The sequence below is a fragment of the Ovis aries genome, chromosome 7, assembly GCF_016772045.2.
Source record: "Ovis aries strain OAR_USU_Benz2616 breed Rambouillet chromosome 7, ARS-UI_Ramb_v3.0, whole genome shotgun sequence".
Classification (NCBI taxonomy): domain Eukaryota; kingdom Metazoa; phylum Chordata; class Mammalia; order Artiodactyla; family Bovidae; genus Ovis; species Ovis aries.
The window spans coordinates 83,343,349-83,364,751 of record NC_056060.1 but is presented as its reverse complement, the minus strand read 5'-3'; the positions used below and the strand labels follow the sequence as shown (position 1 = coordinate 83,364,751).

General features: G+C 37.5%; 1 protein-coding gene across 3 annotated transcripts; it reads right to left on the bottom strand.

Annotated features, from left to right (window-relative positions):
* Positions 1 to 380: 380 nt before the first annotated feature.
* Positions 381 to 21,378, bottom strand: PTGR2 (prostaglandin reductase 2). Of its 3 annotated transcripts, XM_042252750.1 has the most exons (11): positions 21,005 to 21,378; positions 20,432 to 20,461; positions 17,845 to 17,929; positions 16,631 to 16,749; positions 9,537 to 9,728; positions 6,810 to 6,980; positions 5,579 to 5,788; positions 4,057 to 4,178; positions 3,151 to 3,238; positions 2,355 to 2,394; positions 381 to 1,493 (listed from the first exon to the last, which is right to left on the bottom strand). In XM_042252750.1, exons 3-11 carry the CDS (start codon positions 17,879 to 17,881, stop codon positions 1,417 to 1,419), a joined length of 1,056 nt encoding a protein of 351 aa, XP_042108684.1. In that variant the 5' UTR covers positions 17,882 to 17,929; positions 20,432 to 20,461; positions 21,005 to 21,378; the 3' UTR covers positions 381 to 1,416. The 3 variants fall into 3 exon arrangements, with proteins under 3 accessions (XP_042108684.1, XP_042108683.1, XP_004010828.1); XM_042252749.1 differs by lacking the exon at positions 20,432 to 20,461; XM_004010779.5 differs by lacking the exon at positions 20,432 to 20,461 and having other exon boundaries at positions 21,353 to 21,378.
* Between the last annotated feature and the right edge of the window lie 25 nt (positions 21,379 to 21,403).

Here is a 21,403-nt window from a genome sequence, read left to right as displayed (position 1 = left end):
CACTCAGTTGTGTCTGATTCTGCAATCCCATGGACTATAGCCTGCCAGGCTCCTCTGTCCATGGAATTCTCCAGGCAGAATACTGGAGTGGGTTACCATTCTCTTCTCCAGGGGAACTTCCTGACCCAGGGATCGAACCCAGGGTCTCTTGCATTGCAAGCAGATTCCTTACTGTCTGAGCCACCAGGGAAGGGCCTAGCTAGCTCAAGAGACTGGAAATAGAGATGAAGCTCTCTCTGGAGATGAAATAGAAAAGTATATACAACGGAAAGAACTGAAGGCCACTGAGGTCAACTGGAATGACTGATTACAACACAGTTCAAATCTACACAAAAGTATACTACAGTTTGTAAACTGCTGACCATAAAGCAGCACAACACTCAAAAAAAAAATCCTCAATTTTACTGTATTAAAGGGTTGATTACAATGAATAAACAAATGCTCTTATCTAGAGATACATTAATAGGTGCTGAACATTCATGTTTACAACCATTTATTACTTTTGCTCAGTCAGTTCTGTCATTTTTTGAAGCTGTATTGTTTAAATCTTTTTCATCACTTAAAACTTGAAGTGATGTCTATACCTATTTCTCTTGAAATCTTTGTAACTATTTGACAGGATGCACCTACTAACCTAAAATAAACATAGGCTTTTATCAATACAGATTTGGGTTTTCAGGCTATACTGTGGACTATTTGGCAAAACACAAATAGATCATCCTCTGTAGTAAGTCCCTCCATCAACCTAACCAGTCTCAGTAATTTAACTTGTACTACTTCCGACACAAAGCCTCTATTCTACTCCAAAAACTGTTCGATAAGCTCTGAATTTCCCCAAACTCCTGCACACACATACCCTGCCATTAAGTCCCTTTTCCATCAACACAATATGGAAACACCATCCCATTTATTCTTGCACCAAGCTACAGTTCAAGAATTATGTAAAGCATTTCCAATTGAATACATATTTGTAAGTGTCTTTTCAAGCATTCTATTTTAAACAAACATTATAAAGTTATAAAAACTATTAATTTAAAAAATATTTTGTATGATCTATTAAAGTTACATTAAATCTCCAACAGTTTCTGAATATCTGATATAAATTTCACATAATATTAGTTTTAGCAAAAGGAAAAATAGGTCATGTTGACATCAATTATTGTAAATCATATAGGATGTAAATATATGATAGTAAAGATATAGGAGTAAGAAAAAAAGAAAAAAAAAAAAAGAAACAAACAAAAAAAAAGATATAGGAGTGAATTATGTTGTGCAACTAAGAAAATATCACCTATTATCACATTTAAAGCAAAAACTATCTATACTCTTAAGGGTTTTTTTTTTAATGGATCTTGAAATCTTTCAGCAGAATGGAAAGAAATCCATGTATTTCCTTGATGAAGATGTTTATGGAGATTACAAAGAGGTATCTCCTGAAATGCAAACTATCTGCTTTCCGATGTTACCTCCTGTCATCATGGACTGGAATGCAGCTAGAAAAAAAAAACAACAACGAAGTTATCTGACAACATAATGTCACCATCATACATGTGACCAGGCACATATGATTAATGTGAATAATTTCTTTGATGATTTTAAGTACCGAAGGAAACTTTCATGAATAGAAACTGCTAGTAAAACACTAGCAAAGTTACAGGACAAATCAACCCAATTAACATCTTAAAAATGTGTTTTTTACCCAAACTAAAAATGTTTAATTGGCATCTACATCCATGTTCAGTGTTACAGAGTCTGAAGACTACAGCAAAATAAGTATGAGGATAAATGTCAGAAAAAACAATTTTAATAGCTTAAAAAATATTAGAAATCTAATCATAAAGTTTTACTAAGTGAAATGAACATCTATCATGTGAGTGAATTTTATATTTCAGTTTGGTAAACACATTAACCAAATACATTAGATTTTTTTCTTAAAAAGGAAAAATTAGCAGTTTGATTTAATTTTCTTCATTTAAAATAAGAGATTGTTGAAATCTGTATGTTAGCCAAAAAAAAAGAAATACTGAAAATCTGCTTAATGTAATCTTATGATTGATGACTTAGAACCATTCAATCTGAGAAAGTTACCTAGAGGCTAGATAACTTCCACAATTCTTACAATTTTTAATAATTATTTATAAAAACAAAGAAATATTTTACAATTTGAAATGAGAAAACAATAGCTCTTAAATACCACTAAGTTGAACTTTCATACAGTTTAAGATATTTAAGGTTTCACAGGAAAGAAATGTGATTCAAAGAGAAAAAAACAACTGAAAAGAATAATTAAAAGAAAAAAGACAGTATTTGTGCCGAACTGATGTGTATAGTAAATAAATCTACATTCATCTTACCTCCCATGTTTTCCAATCCATTTACCATAGTCTCCTTGATCTGTAAATTGAAATAGATAGACTTCAGTGTTTCTATTTAATGGTTTGCATTTTTGCAAAAGGCAAAAAAAAAAAAAAAATAAAATAAAATAAAAATAGATATTTTTCATTTTATATAGCTACATCAGAAAAGTTTCCTATCAATTGATTTTTAAAATATTAATACAATCCTATTTTCCCACTGTCTAATCTTCAGTTAGTAACATCATATGCTGTACACCCTCTTTTCAAAAAACAAACTATATAAGCACACATACACATACACCTTTGCCTATCATTTGCATGTTTCAAGAACATCTTAGATCAGGGGTCCCTGGACCTGATTGATAACTGCTGATTTTCAACCATAACCAAGAGATCTATCAGAAGGTCCAGGAAGGGCAGGTTGTAGGGTGGTGGAGAGGTACTAAGAAATGCTTAAAAGATTTTTGAGAAAGAACAACTTCTAACACATAGTAATATTCCATAAATATTTGCTAATGAATATTACAATTTAGAAAAGACAAAAACCTATTCATCTTGTCATATAATCTAAGAAAAGTAAAGTTTAATAAAACTTTAGATAAAAGGAATGATGGGAAGGTTTCTCAATCAGGAGGATTATATTCCTCTGGGAGGTAAAGTTAATTTATGATATTCAGTATACTTTTATTTTAAAGAAACATTTATTATGAAACAAATATTAAATTCACATAATACAAAAGTATATCAAGTAGCAGGAAGAATGATATTGATCAAGAATAGAAGCAAGTTCTACCTTTAGCTTTCCTTCTTTAAACCATTGACTCAGTTGGAGAATACCAAACTCAAATTTATCCTTATAATTTAACACCAGAAATCTTTCTCTGTAGTGGGGAAGAAAAGGATAATAATCAGAGACTAGGGAGGGAGAAAGCTCATATCAAATCATTCCAGAATTCAAAAGCTTGTTAATCACATACAGTCTGGTCAAATACAGCTTTAGGTGCAATTACAAGCATACGTATAGTGGACTTCTATTGTTTTGTCTGCTCAGGATTGACAGTCCCATGTAGTAGTAACACTGTGGTTTTACTTTGTGGGTTGCATCTTTTCCCCACCCTCATGTGATGAAAGCCAGGCCAGTCTGAGCTGATACATATCAGCTTTGGGACTTGATAAAACTGCAAGAGAGCTGTTCTCTTTTTGCTTGGATTGCTAACCTGGTGAAATGTAAGAGCAAAGATAACAGTCATCCTGTTGCTACTGCAAGAGGAGAGTCCACACAGAGCCATGCCAACCCAGAAAAAAGCACAGCCCAGGGTGAAGAAAAACTGAGTCTGGACACCACTATGCAAACCTTTTACCCAGCCAAATCTAAGCCAGCACTAATATTGAACTTCTCAATACATGAACCAATAAATGTCTTTTGCACTTAAAGACAATGTCTTAAAATGTCTTTTGCCAGTATGAGTTGAATTTCTAATATTCACGAAAAAAGATGGACTGAACAGGCGCACTTTTCAAAAACTTTTCTGCCAGTGAGCTAGTTAACCTAAACCTAAATATTGAACCACCTTAAAATGTACATTTTCAAATTTTATTTAATAGGAAACAATTATATATGAAGAACAATATATTTCATATACATCTGTGATCTTTAAACCAGTTGAATCTGGTAATATGGGGAAAGTGTAGAACATACCTTGTGATGTTTCTTTCTTTCTGGATTGCTTCTATAGCAGGGGGTAGTGGAGGAGGATAAGGCACGTCTTTGTTGTACTGAGAAATTTGACCACATAGGATGATGTGGCTGTTCTGATTCATCTGTTCAGAGAAAACTGATGATTAGACCTTAAGATATACACCTTCCCTATATTTAATGATCTTATGGCTACCTCAGTGAAAGCCTCCTTGATTCTAGTATTTACTCTTTTTTTTTTTTTTAATGGCCGCACCACACGGTCTGTGGAGTCTTAGTTTCCGTATCAGGGATTGAACCTGTGCCCTTGGCAGTGAAAGTGCACAGTCTTAACAACACTGTGGGTTAGGACTAAATACTATAAGGAATTCCCTATAGTATTTAATCCCTTAATGCCAATTAATTGATGTTGTTCTAAAGACTTACCCAGTATACGTATCAAAGAGTTTTAATTAGCTAGCAAATAATTCTACCCCAAAGGTTTTTCCAGTAGTCATGTATGGATGTGAGAGTTGGACTATAAAGAAAGCTGAGTGCCGAAGAATTGATGCTTTTGAAATGTGGTGTTGGAGAAGACTCTTAAGAGTCCCTTGGACTGCAAGGAGATCCAACCAGTCCATCCTAAAGGAAATCAGTCCTGAATATTCATTGGAAGGACTGATGCTGAAGCTGAAACTCCAATACTTTGGCAACCTAATGCGAAGAGCTGATTCATTGGAAAAGACCCTGATGCTGGGAAAGATTGAGGGCAGGAAGAGAAAGGGGTGACAGAGGATGAGATGGTTGGATGGCATCACCAACTCAATGGACATGAGTTTGAGTAAACTCCTGGAATTGTCAATGGACAGGGAGGCCTGGTGTGCTGCAGTCCATTGGGTCGCAAAGAGTCAGACATGACTGAGCGACTGGACTGAACTGAACTGAACTGAAAGGCATATAGAGGTAAAAAATAAGATTTTGGTAATCTGCAAAAGAATTTCATTAGTTGTCATTGTCATTGTTGCTACTTCCATTATTATTGGTGGAGTATTTCTTTGGGTTTAAATAATTGAACCTCAATTGAAAATAATTTTACATATAGTAAAGGACAACGCAGTGTCAATAGCTAATGTTGATAAATTATAAAGCTGTCAATTAAAATATGCAAATACCTGTAAACTATAAAAATCCTTTCCCAACCAAAGTCAGAGGGTGATGGCTGAGAGCTGATGGTTAGAAGTGAGTTAGAGCTTAGAACTTCACTTGTGTAATACAACTGTAATTTTTCACAAAAATAAAGGTGAAAATATAACATTGCTAGCAAAGAACTAAAACTGATGCTCATAGTGCAAATCTGCAAACAAATGGAAACAGCTTCATCAAGCTCTTCTGTATCACTTAATTAGAATACTGACCATCATATTGTTTTTCACCATAAACCCTACAAGTTTATAAAGTTTTTTTTCTTTCTCACTATCAGGTAAAAAGATATCACATCAAATAAAATATAGCATTCAAATTTATAACCAACAAATCAGAAAACCACCTGACTTATCACTGTATCACTGATGTCACCGCCAACATTGTCAAAGTAAACGTCGACTCCAGCTGGGCATAATTTATGGAGTTGTTCTGCAACATTCTCCTCTTTATAATTAATTGCAGCATCGAAGCCCAATTCTGAGGTCAAAAAGAGGCACTTCTCAGGTGTTCCACAAATTCCCACAACTCTGGAACAGCCCAGCAAATGGCCAATCTAGGGGAGAAATTTTTGAAAATTAAACAACTTTCTCTTGTCACAACTGAAGTGTAAAAATGTGAAAATATGCAAGATAATACAAGTACCTATATGAAAGTATTCATCACAATTTAGGCGTTTGTAAGTCTTTTCAAGAAAGGTAATTTGAAACCAAAAGAACTGAGAACAGATATAACAGCATTCTTAAAAACATTAAGACTGAATAAAATTAGACTTAGTTTGAATGTTAAAATCTCACAATTTAAAGATGAGCTCATAAAAGGAACACTCAAACCAAAAACATCTCTATCTTGCAATTCAATATTTTTGGGGCCTGTGAGGAACTAAAATCACTATTAAGGTAAAATGTTTGTTTCTGTGGTTTCACAGAAGGCTACTATTCATAAAATAATGTACTTTATAAAACTGTTATCATAATGTTTACTATTATCTCTGTTGCTGTTGTTTAGTAGTTAAGTCATGTCTGACTCTTTTGGGACCCCATGAACTGTAACTCACCAAGCTCCTCTGCCCATGAGATTTCCTAGGCAAGAATACTGGAGTGGGTTGCCACTTCCTTCTCCAAGGGATCTTCCCAACCCATGGATTGAACCCATGTCTCTGTCTGCACTGCAGGCAGATTCTTTACCACTGAGTCACTTGGGAATACATTAACCTATCTCTAGAAACCAGTAAGTGCTTTCTTATTTGAAGATATTTTTAAAATATAAATTTATTTTTTCAATTCATGGAATTCCAGACAGGTACTCTGTGATTTTTCTCCTTCATATAGATTACAGCAATGCTCCAGCATTTACCATGTCATTTTTGGTTAAAAGAGAATAAAATATAAAAAATCTACAACATTTTTCACATTGTTAAGAAGAGAGTCTAATCATACAATAAATCATTTCTACCAAATATATGTAAAATAACATTACAAATTTGCTCAACTGTATATATTAAACTATATATACAGATCCAGAGATTCAGTTATGACCAGTTTTTTAGAAAATCAGATAATTCTCCAAAAGCTTACCTGCCCAGCCAAGGATCCACAAGCACCAGCAGCCCCACTAACAACCATTGTCTGATTAGATCCAGCAGTTATATGACCTTTTTCCTGTACCCCAATCAAGGAAGTCAAACCAGGCATCCCTATAGCTCCAAGAAAGTATGAAAGGTGTCCATCCACAAGTTGTGGATCTACCTAAAATAAAATATATACCTTTAAAAAAATAATATTAGGAATTTCTGTCTTAAGTCAACAAAGTAGAGATAACATATTACTTCATGAATATGAACTCCCCAAACTCATACGTTAAAGACCTAACTCTTTCAGTGTGACTGAATTTGGAGATAGGGTTTTTTAAGGAGATAATTAAGGTTAAATGGGGGTATCAGGGAGGGGCCCTAATCTGATAGGACTTAGGGCCTTAGAAGAGAAAGGGCCAACAGAGATCTGTTTCTCGGCAGTTACACAGAAGAAAGGCTGGATGCTGTGTGAGGATACAGGGAGAACAGGGCCATCTGAAAGTCAGGAAGAGAGGCTCCACCAGAAACCAAATTTTCCAGCACCTTGACCTCAGACCTCTAGCCTCCAGAAGTGTAAGAAAATAAATTTCTGCTGTAATAATAAATTTCAGTCCATTGTATTTTGTAACAACAGTTCAAGCAGTTTAAGCGGACTAATAAACAACCCAACATGAACAGTAAACCATTTTTCAGTCTTTCTTGCCAGTGTCTCAAATATATCAAAAGAGAAGAAACACTTCACAGGAAACACTACACAAAACTGGAAGGTTTAAAAATCTCTGAGCAATTTCAGAGTAAACACTTATCTATATAAAAGTCAACTCAAACTCTTTAACAGTTCTCATTACCGATACTTCAAATGTTTCATGAAAATATAAGGAAGGTGTGATACAATTTCTTCTCATTTAATTACAGAGTAAAATGAGGTGTCTCAGCTTTTCAGCATTTTACACTTATATGTTTACCAGGCCCAATCAATAGTTAATTGTACATCTCTTACATTTTCTGTCTGTTTTCTCATCTGTAACATTAAGGGAAAATGAAAAAAAAATTATATAGAAAGATTCTCTACCATAAAAGTTTTACAATAATTTTAGAGATTAAAAATGTAACAAACCACAGAAAGTAATCAAGATTCACCACCTTGATTTGCAATTAAACTGCCACAAAGAAAAAAATGGCAGTTTGTAATCAGTTTTAAATGGCTATCAGTCAAGTCTGATGTGTAGATAAAGGTAATGGAGATATTAAAGTCTACAATATACAGAAAGGTCTACAGTACACTATACAGAAATACGGTGGCTTGGTGGTCTAGTTGCTAAGTTGTGTCCGACTCTTCTGACGCCATGGACTGTAGCTTGCCAAGCTCCTCTGTCCATGGGATTTTCCAGGCAAGAATACTGAAGTGGGTTGCCATTTCCTTCTCCAGACACAGAAATATATCCTGTAGGTAGCAGTTATTTATTAGTAAAGCCAGGAAAAAAAAAACAACAAAACATTGTGAGATAAGTTGTGTTTAGTAAATATCATTTTTCTATCCTTTCTTAATTCCTCGTCCTCATTTCGAATACCTACTTCCCAAACATTTTTAAGCTCTCCCCAACTACTCAATTTCCCACTATATCACTATGACAGGGAAAGCTAGAAACTGTTGAATGTTTCTTTTTCACTTCCTACTAAGAAATTTCCAGTTAAACATCGTTTATTAGTACCATTGGTAAAACGACTGTGTAATGTTGCCCATATCACTTATATCTTAACAGCCACCTTTAACTAACTGTAAAAATCTGTAATCATAAAGAATACTAAAATTATAGAAAGTTTTTTGCCTTAATCACATTTATTATAAATTTAATTTAATTCTAATTTAATTAAATTTAATGTAATTCTCACATTTACTGGTGAGATAGCTATTGTTTTCATTTTGCACATGAGGAAACTGAGGTTAGAGACATACCGTAACTTCCTTGATGACAGTTATTAGGCTGAATTACATGAAGCTGCCAGTTTTTGTAGGTCAAAGCAGACAAATACTGGTAATTTCACATGACTCAACCAAACAGTAGAAACCGAACTCAAGATTTCTGCCACAAGATAGAATTTCAAGCACAAACCAAATGGATTTCTTGAGTCAAGTGGTAATTGCTTGTTGTTGTTGTTCAGTCACTTAGATGTGTCCAACTCTGCAGCCTCATGGACTGCAACATGACAGGCTTTCCTGTCCTTCACTACCTCTGGAGTTTGCTCAGACTCACGTCCATTGCGTCACTGATGCCGCGCAACCATCTCATCCTCTGTCGGCCCCTTCTCCTTCTGCCCTCAATCTTTCCCAGCATGAGAGTATCTTCCAATGAGTCAGCTCTTTGCATCAAGTGAACCAAGTATTGGAGCCTTCTTAGGAAACTTTTCAAGTATTTAACTATAAAGGGCATTCTGGTTCTTAGCATAAAGCATTTTTTGATGCTTATAGCTCAGGTTTTATTTTAGACATGTAAAATTTGAGAATTAAATATGGAAAACAACATCATTCATTGGCAATCTAAGAACTGTCATAAATAGTTACAGCCAACAGTGGAAGAGGAATAAAGGCTTTTCACATTCTGACAGCTATCTAAAAAGAAAACATATGCTTTTATTTTTTCCCTGAAAAAAAGCAAACAAAACCAAACACTAAATGCACAAAGAAGGAATAACAAGAGAGAAAAATCAGATACTTTATATTGTACATCACCTTTTCAAGGATATTTCCATCCAGAATAACCTTGGTTTGCCAGGGCCAATAGAAGGAAGTCACAAAATCACCTTTCGTAAAATTTGTGTGTTTGCTTTCTTCTATAATCCCAACACCTCCACCATCAACCACCTGAGACAGCTGCCAAGGTGTTATATAGTCACTGCCAGTGTCTTCATTCATTCTACAACGCTAAAAAAAAGAAACACAGATTGGGATATTTCTGTCTGATAATACTGAACCAGTTTACTTATTTACCCATTGATTAAAAGAAGTATATAATTCAGTAATATTAAGTACAGTGTTAGCCAAACAAAACTCATCTTAATTTCTCTCTTCCTTTCAGTTATTTTTTATGCTGAAAAAAACAAGAAGTTAAATTTTAAAAGAATTTAATGAACCTAGAGCCTATTATATAGAATGAAATAAATAAGAAAGACAAATATCATATATTAACACACACACACATATATATATATATATATATATGTGGAATCTAGAAAGATGGTACTGATGATCCTATTTAGGGGGCAGCAAAGGAGACACAGATGTAAAGAACAGACTTACAGTCACAGTGCGGGAGGGAGAGGGTGGGATGACTTGAGAGAGTAGTATTGAAACACATATATTATAATATGTAAAACAGATAGCTAATGGGAATTTTCTGGAAGATGCAGGGAATCCAAAGCCAGTGCTATGTGATAACCTGGAGGGATGGGATGAGGAGGGAGGTGGGAAGGAGGTTTAACAAGGAGGGGACATATGTATACCTCTGGCTGATTCATGTTGATATATGGCAGAAGTCATCACAATATTGCAAAGTAATTATCTTCCAATTAAAAATAAAGTAAAAAGGAATTTAAGGAGCTTTCCTGGTGGCTCAGTGGTAAAGAATCTGCCTGCCCATGTAAGAGACAAGGGTTTGATCCTTGGTCCGGGAAGATTCCACATGGCATGGAGCAACTATGCCTGTGTGCCACAATTATTGAGCCTGTGCTCTAGCGCCCAGGAACAGCAACTACTGAGCCCACTTACCACGGCTGCCGAAGCCTTCAGCACCCTAGAGTCCACTACAAGAGCAGCCACCGCGATGAGAAGCCTGTGTACTGCAACAAACAGTAGACCAACACCCTGCCGCCCCACACCACAACTCCCCTCTAACCCTGCAACCAGAGAAAGGCTTTGGGCAGCAACAATGAGCCAGCACAGCCAAAAATGAATTAATAAATGATTTTTTAAAGTATTTGAGAGGATATGTGTAGCTTCCATGCAAATTCTATGCCCTTTAAAAAAAAAGAATTTACATTCTAAAATTAGATTGTGGTAAACAGACAACTTTGTGAATGAACTAAAAACTACTGAAGTATTCATTTTAAATGTGTGAACTGTATGACATGTGGATTGTGTGTGTGTTAGTCGCTCAGTCATGTCCAACTGTTTGCAGCCCCATGGACTATATCCTGCCAGGCTCCTCTGTCCATGGGGATTCTCCTGGCAAGAATACTGGAGTGGGTTGCCCTTGCCTCCTCAAGGGGATCTTCCTGACCCAGGGATCGAACCCATGTCTTTTATGTCTCCTGCATTGGCAGGCGGGTTCTTTACCACTAGTGCCACCTGAGAAGCCCCTCTTAAATAATTTTACATCCTATATGCTAGCATAATACAAGATTCTGTGTCAATGGGTTGTAGCAAATTAGGTACTCTGACATGTTGCTGATAATATTATAAACCATCCATTTTTAATAGAAAACAGACTTGCAACATATAGACCATAATACTACTCATTTCTTCAGTTGAGCAATACTGCTTCCACAATGGAAATAACCCAAAAGAGAAATGAAACAATTTTTATACAGCTGTTCATCAAACTTCAGACCAAGTACTACATCATTCCCCCTAACTTCAAATTGATGTTCTCTTTATTTAAAGACAAAGTGTCACCACAGTACCACACCTTTCCATAGAACTAGGGCTAAAGACTTCTCTGGGAGGCAATTAAGGCTTTCTTCCTCTCTGTGGCTCATTCTTTCCTCTCTTACGGAGGCCAAGATGTACAAGCCTACAGAGTGGTCCAGGAGATGGAAGAGATGGAAGGCTGCTCCATCAAGGGGCCCTACATGGTCTGGTTTAGCTCACCAGGGTAAAAGACCACATGGCATATTGATGCCAAAGCTCCTGTGGGAATATACTACACTTCTGCTTGTGTTGCCCCTCCCATATATCCTTTTAATTTTTTTTTTAAGATTTTAAAAGAAATGATTTATTTATTTTTGGCTGTGCTGGATCTTCATTGCTCCACAGGTGCTTTCTCCAGTTGCAGAGAGTGGGGGCTACTCTTTCGTTGTGGGGTGTGGGCTTCTCACTGCAGTGGCTTCTCCTGTTGTGGAGCACGGGCTCTGGCACATGTGGGCTCAGTAGTTGTGGCGCACAGGCTTTAGTTACCCCAAGTATGTGGAATCTTCCCAGACCAGGGATGAAACCCATGTCCCCTGTATTGGCGGCAGACTCTCAACCACTAGACCACCAGGAAAGTCCCCATATATTCTTCAAAGCAAGTACAGCAGCCATTGGATACTGGCCACACCAAGTACCTGATTCTTAAAGCTAATCGAAAAAGTGGGAAGGAGTATAGGTAAGTGAATGATGTCAATAAGATAAAATGTTATACAATCAGCAAAATAACATTTGGACTAATTTCTCATATGAGGATATGAATATAAAATCACAAACATGAAATCAAAATAGTATATACATATTAAATATAACCATCTAAAATGTAATATATACACAGTGATTAAAATCAGTCATAAATTTGGAATGATATAAAATTTCAATAATTTAATGCTCAGCAGATTCCTTTTTTCCCTTTAAAGATGCTTATGTCCTTTTTTGTTAAAGAATACTTTTTTAAAAATATTTATTTGGCTGCACCAGGCCTTAGTTGTGGCATGTGGGATCCAGTTCCCTGACCAGGGACTGAACCCAGGCTCCCTGCAGGAAGCCTCAGAGTCTTAGCCACTGGATCACCAGGTAAGTCCCACTTATGGTTTTTTTTTTTTTTTTAAAGAACAGTGTCTAGTGACAGCAACCAAAGTAATTTTCTTCCTTCCTTTAATTCATATTTAATAAACACTTATGCTAGTCACGAGATACAGGGATAAATAAGACCTCTATTTTAATAAGTTTTTATTAGGGAAGACAAACATCTGATAACTAAATAATTATTAATTAAAACTGGGATACATGCTGAAGGTCAAGGTATTTTTGAGAAAATCTAATAGAGAGGAATAGTCTGAGGGTTAAGGGTGATTTGCCAAAGTAAATCTCTTTAAAGCATAAAGCAGGCTTCTAGGGAATAAGAGGGGTTGGTCAGGTAAAGAGAAAGGAAGTTTTTAGATATGGAGGCTTGTTTTAATTTGTACCCAAAATTTTGGGGTGTTTTATTATTATTGATCTATTTATGTCTGTGTTGGGTCTTCATTGCTGCATGCTGGCTTTTTCCAGTTGTGGTAGCTTCTCTTACTGCAGAGTTCAAGCTCTAGAGCGTGGGCTCAGTAGTTGTGGCACCTGGGCTTAGTCGCCCCAAGGTATGTGGGATCTTCCTGGACCAGGGATCAAACCTGTCTTTGTACTGGCAGGCAGAGCCACCAGGGAAGTTCCCAGAATGTTGTTTTAATCAGTTATTATAATATGACAGACTTAGATACAATTGCCTTGAAAGAAGAACTTATTATAACACCCTAGAGAAAAGGCATATCATATCACACAGGATCACATGGGAAAGCACCAGAGTTTGGCGGCAAAAGCGGGGAAAGGACAGCATGACCCACTCTTTATAGGGGCTTCCAGGAAAAGGAGTGGGTAAAGTAGGATAGGCAAGCTTGGGTACATTAGAATTGGACAGACTGAATAACTTCAGTGGACTCTGGCTCATGGATATGTTCCTAGTTGTCTGGCACCTAGCCCTTGGGTGATTTAGGGCGGGGTAGAAATTTTGATGTGGTATATGAGAGTTAGAGGAAGGAAGTGTCTGGAAATATGGGTTTTAAGTTGATTGGTTTACATATGAAAGGTATGTCCAACGAAAATTGTTTATTATCTCTAAAACTCAGCTAGCACTGGGAGGGGCAGTCTCTCCAGGATTAGCAAGGCCCCTAAGATGTCAAAGCATCATAAAATACAGAAAATGATTTTATGATAAATCATAAAATACAGAAAGACATGATTTTGGCCTAAGCCAAAAGGTGTACCGGTGTGTTACACAAGAATGAAATTCAGCAAGGTGAGAGTCAAAGGGTATGGAGAGGCTGGGCAGGCAAACAGGGGCTAGAGTCTTAGACCATGTCCAGAAAGTTAATCTTTCAGTTCAGTTGAGTTCAGTTGCTCAGTTGTGTCCGACTCTTTGTGACCCCATGAATTGCAGCATGCCAGGCCTCCCTGTCTATCACCAACTCCTGGAGTTCATTCAAACTCATGTCCATCAAGTCAGTGATGCCATCCAGCCATCTCATCCTCTGTTGTCCCCTTCTCCTCCTGCCCTCAATCCCTCCCAGCATCAGAGTGTTTTCCAATGAGTCAACTCTTCATGAGGTGGACAAAGTACTGGAGTTTCAGCTTTAGCATCATTCCTTCCAATGAACACACAGAACTGATCTCCTTTAGAATAGACTGGTTGGATCTCCTTGCAGTCCAAGGGTCTCTCAAGAGTCTTCTTCAACACCACAGTTCAAAACTATCAATTCTTCAGCGCTCAGCTTTCTTCACAGTCCAACTCTCACATCCATACATGACCACTGGAAAAACCATACCTTGACTAGATGGACCTTTGTTGGCAAAGTAATGTCTCTGTTTTTCAATATGCTATCTAATTGGTCACAACTTTCTTTCCAAGGAGTAAGCATCTTTTAATTTCATGGCTGCAGTCACCATCTGCAGTGATTTTGGAGCCCAAAAAACTAAAGTCTGATACTGTTTCCATTCTTTCCCCATCTATTTGCCATGAAGTGATGGGACCAGATGCCATGATTTTTGTTTTCTGAATGTTGAGCTTTAAGCAACTTTTTCACTCTCCTCTTTCACTTTCATCAACAGGCTTTTTAGTTCCTCTTCACTTTCTGCCATAAGAGTGGTGTCATTTGCATATCTGAGGTGATTGATATTTCTCCCGGCAATCTTGATTCCAGCTTGTGCTTCTTCCAGCCCAATGTTTCTCATGATGTACTCTGCATAGAAGTTAAATAAGCAGGGTGACAACATACAGCCTTGACGTACTCCTTTTCCTATTTGGAACCAGTCTGTTGTTCCATTTCCAAACTGTTGCTTCCTGACCTGCATACAGGTTTCTCAAGAGGCAGGTCAGGTGGTCTGGTATTCCCATCTCTTTCAGAATTTTCCACAGTTTATTGTGATCCACACAGTCAAAGGCTTTGGCATAGTCAATAAAGCAGAAATAGATGTTTTTCTGGAACTCTCTTGCTTTTTCCATGATCCAGCAGATGTTGGCAATTTGATCTCTGGTTCCTCTGCCTTTTCTAAAACCAGCTTGAACATCTGGAAGTTCACAGTTCACATATTGCTGAAGCCTGGCTTGGAGAATTTTGAGCATTACTTTACTAGCATGTGAGATGAGTGCAATTGTGCGGTAGTTTGAGCATTCTTTGGCATTACCTTTTTTTGGGATTGGAATGAAAACTGACCTTTTCCAGTCCTGTGGCCACTGCTGAGTTTTCCAAATTTGCTGGTATATTGAGTGCAACACTTTCACAGCATCATCTTCCAGGATTTGAAATAGCTCATGGATGCAAAAAGCCTTAACAAAACAGTAGTAAAAAAATCTAGCAACATATTAAAGGAAAGGAACTATACAGCAGGATCAAGTGGGATTTTTCTCCCAAGAATGCAGGACTGGTTTAACATCTGACAGTTAATTAATATAATAAACCATATCAATGGATTAAAAGACAAAAATCACACAATCATTTCAATGGAAGCAGAAAAAGCATATGACAAAATCCAAATCTCCCTTTTGGAGGAGGAGTTAATGGGGATTTTATTGTTTAATGAGCACGGAGTTTCTGTGATGATGAACCACCAGGCTCCGCCATCCCTGGGATTCTCCAGGCAAGAACACTGGAGTGGGTTGCCATTTCCTTCTCCACATGCATCTTACCACAATAAAAATTATCCAATGCCCCTTGATGATAAAAAACAATAAAAAAACCAGGAATAGAAGGAAATCTCCTCAGCCTAGATAAAAGGCATCTAGAAAAATCCCACAGCCAACAACAAGCTTACTGGTGAAAGACTGAATTCTTCTCCCTTAAGATCAGGATCAAGCAAGGATGTCCATTCTTGCCACTTACAACACTATATTCGAGGTTCTAAGTCAGGGTAATAGGCAAGAAAACGAAACAAAAAGGATCCACTAGGAAAGCAAGAAATAAAACTATCCATGTTTATAAAGCCTAAGTTCATGTGCCTGATGGCTTCTCAGCTGTAGACCTAGGCAACATATAACTTCTTTCCAATAAACCTCCTTTATGTGGAAGTAGCATCAGTGAGTTTGTTCCTTTCAAAAGAGACCTACTGGAATTAAGAGCTTGTACAGAGTCTGAGAGGATTTCCCATCTTAATTTACTATCTCAAGTTTTACTTAGTACTAGGAAGTGACCTGGACTTTTGAAAGACACTGACTAATCATGCACTACTATTATGAAAACATTCCTTCTGTAACATTCCTTAATACCACCAGTGAATAAACACAAAGGTAATTTGTAATTTATAGGTATCAAGATATATTGCTCAAATATTTATTAATCATGAGGATTATACAATAAAATTCAGATGTGGGACCTCCCTGGCGGTCCAGTGACTAAGACTCTGCAGTCCCAATGCAGGGAACCTGGGTTTGATCCCTGGTCAGGGAATTAGATACTGCATGCTGCAGCTAAGATCCAGCTCAGTCAAAATAAATAAATAAATATTTTTAAAATAAAAATAATAAATGTTTTAAAAATAAAATTAAATTCAGATGCAACATGAAAAAATACAGATATAAAATTATTTTCACAAGGCCACAAAACCCTGATTCTTACCATGTAAGGATCCACAGAAAGATAAAGAGTTCTGACTTGTACTTGTCCTTCATTGACACAATCTGGTAAGTTTACTTCTTCTACTCGGAAATTTTCTGCCACTGGATGACCATTTTTTCCTAAAATATTAGACAAAAACATAAAATCAAAAAGGCACTTTCCCATAGAATTATTTCTTATTCTTTACATGGTCACTCTAGGACTTACAGCACTCCCTAAATACACACATGAATAAATCTATTGCTTTGAAATTTCTCTATAGCTCAGCATAAATACTTCAAATAGTTTCAACTGCTCTTGGCTTTCTCCAAGAAGTTCCTTTGGCATGTTGCTGTCAATGTCAAAATCTTTTTTAAGCTGATAACAGGTAAATCACCTCATCTGTCACAAAATTATAAAAGGATTTCAAAAAGCCAAAAAGCACAGCCAGCTTTTTTTTTAACTAGGAAAATTAAAATTTACAAGGTAGCAGAAACACCACATTAGCCAAAGTAAACTGGTAAACTATCCTTCCTCATTTTAAGATGAAAACAGAAACTTAAATGAATATAATCAAAACTTCCTATTCATTTTTTTCAAATTTATTTATTTATAATTGAAGGATAATTGCTTTATAGTATTGTTTTGGTTTCTATCAAACATCAACATGAAAATCTTCCTGTTCATTGAATCATCAAATTTCTAAAACGAAAACGGAATGCGGACATTTTAATCTAATTGCTCTCTTTCTAAAACTGAGAAAAGGTAAGTGTCTTCCCTAGGCCACACGCTAGGTAAACATCAAAACCAAGGGTGCATAGGCCCAAATCTCTCAGGTTACTTCCACACCTAAGCTTCTGTGGTTCAGGTTAGATGTCAGGTAGCTGACTTATGATGCAACAGGTCAGTGCTTTTCACATAAAACAGAAAAGCACATCTTAAGAATCAGTATTACATGTTATAAACAAAAAACAAAAGCCAAATATATTTGTAATACAATCTTCCAAATATTACAATAACTTTAAAATACCTTATTTCTTCAACAAGTGGCCTTGATAATTATTTTAAAAATGATAATATTGTTTAAAGAATTTCCCCTAAGATGTCAACTAGCGTTAGTATCTTCCTTCCTTCATTTACCACATCGACATTATATTATTACTTTTTGTTACTCCATTTGCATTAATAATTATTAAAGACCACAGCTGTTCAGACAAATACAGACAAATACATACCAGGTCTGGAATTCAATACCACTCTTTGTACAATCATCACCTTGTTTCCACAGTGGTCTCACAAGACTTCTGTATAAAATAACTCCTATAAACAGAAACGTTTTAAGTCACAAGAAAGTAATGATATATTCAACAATTTAAAAGCTAAAAAAAAAGTGCACTTCTGTTTCTGAATGAGGAAAGGAAAAATCATATTTAGGATCCAAAAAAGTTTATAGTTTCCTGTCAGAGTTTGCCTCCTAAAGCAAGTATGTCAAAGAGACTAAATCTAATTAGAATATTTGGCTAACAGGGACAAATTTACTGAAGATTGAGTGGAACAAAATGTTTTGGCCTCATAATTCAAGCACACTCATCTTCATGTCTTCATGATTAAGGCTCCTACTGTGGCTTGATTAAAAGAAAACAATATGATATATTCCTCTGGAGTTAGCCAGTTAACCTACTGCTTAACTGAGATGTAACCACATTTTCAAAAACTCTTTATCAAAATGGAAATTTCTTAATAGTTTTGCTGATCATAAAAGTAACATATCAAAAGCATTTTAAAATCCTCACCTTTTAGGAAGTTATGTAACAGAGGATGGCTAAGTAAATGAAAAAAGATCAATTTATTCTGGGTTTACAATTTGAACTAATGAAAGAAGTAAAATGATGTTCGAGTGCTGGCACTATCTGACTTGGACCTTCTTCCTTTATCCATCACTAAAAATGAACAGACTGTTAATGTCACTCTGTGTGCCAAGGACTGTTATGCTACGAAATATACATACATACATACACATACATATTTATATAGTATTTAATATATTTAACAATTCTATTAGATGTTTTTATTATTATCCCCAACTTATAGATGAGGAAAATGAGTCTTAAAGGGTTTAAGCACTTTTCTAAGGTGGTGCTGTATACATTCTGTTTCATCACAGCAGGAACTCTATAATGTCTTATAGGGCTAAATATATTTTTTAAAGAAAATCTTCTGTTGACTCACCTTGTGTATAAATTACACAGGGGTTAAAAAAACAAAGTTTTCCAAACTGACACTGGATCCAAAGAAAACTGACCTTAAGTGGTGTTTAACAGCACCATGATAGCTAAATTTTCAACCAAAGGAGTCTTTTCAAATGAGGTTTCGTATCTGTCACCCTTTTCTCTAATTACTTTCAGTGTATGCTTTATTACTTCAAATGATGCACACGGTAGACTTGTCTAAATATTGCTAATCAGCATGAAAAGTAAACTACTAGTCTTTCCCTCCGTGATTCATGGGGTCGCAGAGAGTCAGACAAGACTGAGCAACTAAACTGAACTGAACTGAACTGAGTCTTTCCCTCTGTATTAAATTTTTCAAGTGCCAGGTGAAAAATGGCAACTTTTTTCAAGTGAAGAAAGTTTTCAAGTGCCAAACACAATTAACTAATGTAGGATAATTGTGCAGTATCTCTCAAATAGCACAACAAACACATTTAAAACATAAAGATATTTAGTTACAAAATTAAAATCTAAAACATGATACACCAGCTCTAGATCTGAAAGGAAGGGTGGTGGTGGTGTTAAATTCACCCCAAATAGGAGAAAAACGTAAGTCCTTATTGACTGACATCAAGCAAACCACATTCGCCAGGTATGACATTAAGTAGGTTCTTAATTGGTGGTAAACAATATTCCCTGGTGGTTCAGGCCATAAAGAATCCACCTGCAATGCAAGAGACCTGGGTTCAATCCTGGGGTTGGGAAGATCCCCTGGAGGAGGGCATGGCAACCCACTCCAGTATTCTTGCCTGGGGAATCTCCATGGACAGAGGAGCCTGGCGGGCTACAGTCCACCGGGTCACAAAGAGTCAGACACGACTGAGCAATTAAGCACAGCACAGCACAATATTCCAAAATAATACAAGATCAATTATCAATGGAAAAATTCTAGCACCCCTCAAAAAGAGAGTGTTATCTGAATGTCTACCTTGCAGCCTAATATAAGGAGAAGGGCACTGAACTAGGAAGAGCAGATTACATGTCCGGCTTCTAATCACTTGGGATTTGGGGAAAGTTCCTTCTCTCAGCCTGTTTCCTGAATGTTCTTAAGTGCCAGGACTAAGGACTTAATAGCCACTGGCTCCTTTAACCCACCACCCAACGACGCTCTGAGGACAGTACTGTTACAGTTCCCATTTTATAGACGAGGAAAAAGAGGCACAGAGGTTTAATAACTTGCCCATGATCACACAACTGATAATGAAGACACTGCATGTGCTAAGTCGCTTCAGTCCTGTCCCACTGTTTGCGACCCTATGGACTGTAGCCGGTCAGACTCCTCTGTCCAAGGGATTCTCCAGGCAAGAATACTGGAGTGGGTTGCCATACCCTCCTCCATGTATTTTAAGAGGAGAGATCCAGGGATCCAGGGATTCCCGACCCAGGGATCAAACCGGAGTCTCTTATGTCTCGTGCATTGGCAGGCGGATTCTTTTCCACCAGCGCCACCTGGGAAACCCAACGAAGACACTAGTGTGTTAAGTCTCTCAGTCCTGTCCAACTCTTTGCAACCCCATAGACTGCGGCCCAACAGGCTGCAAACATAGCTCACACCACCGCCATAACAGGAGCTTGCTAACACCTTAAAAAAAAAAAAAAAAGAAAAAGGTTATTACGATCTTGCTCAATTATTGGGCCTCCCTGGTGGCTCAGATGGTAAAGCGTCTGCCCGCAATGCAGGAGACCCGGGTTCGATCCCTGGGTCGGGAAGATCCCCTGGAGAAGGAAATGGCAACCCACTCCAGTACTCTTGCCTGGAGAATCCCATGGACGGAGGAGCCTGGTAGGCTATAGCCCATGGGGTCGCAAAGAGTCGGACACGACTGAACGACTTCAGTTTAACTTTCTATGCCTGGCACATAATAGGTGCCCATTAGTGTTAGTCGCTCAGTGGTATCCCGACTTTTTGCGACCCCATGGACTTTAGCCTGCCAGGTTCTCTGTCCATGGAGGTTGTCCAAGCAAGAACACTGGAGTGGGTTGCCATTTCCTTCTCCAGAGGCTCTAACCAACCCAGGGATCAAACCCAGGTCTCCTGCATTGCGGGCGCTTTCTTTACTGACTGAGCCACCAGGGAAGGCCAGGTGCCCATTAAATATCTGCTAAATAAACGTCCCAAGGGCACCTTAGACACGGCTCTGGCCAAACTTGAAGTGGCTTTTGTTGTTCAGTCGCTCAGTCGTGTCCGACTCTGTGACCCCACGGACTGCAGCAAGCCAGTTGCTTACTACCAACAATTATTTTTTAAAAAGAAAAAAAAAAAAAGCTCTGCTTCTTCTCAAGCATTCCCTATCCAAGTGACGTAGACAATGATGCCAGCGTCTCGGCAGCCCCGGGAGGAAGCCGGGAGGTCCTCCCGGTCAGTAAGGGGCCCGCCCCTGTTCCTTGATCCTCCTCCCCCAGAAGGCTCGACCCACACGCGGTAACCCCACCCTTAACAGCCCCGGCCCGCGGCCCCTAGCGCCTCACTCACCGCTGACGAGCTCGGGAGGAAGTCTCGCGCGTTTTGCGGAAATCTGCAAGG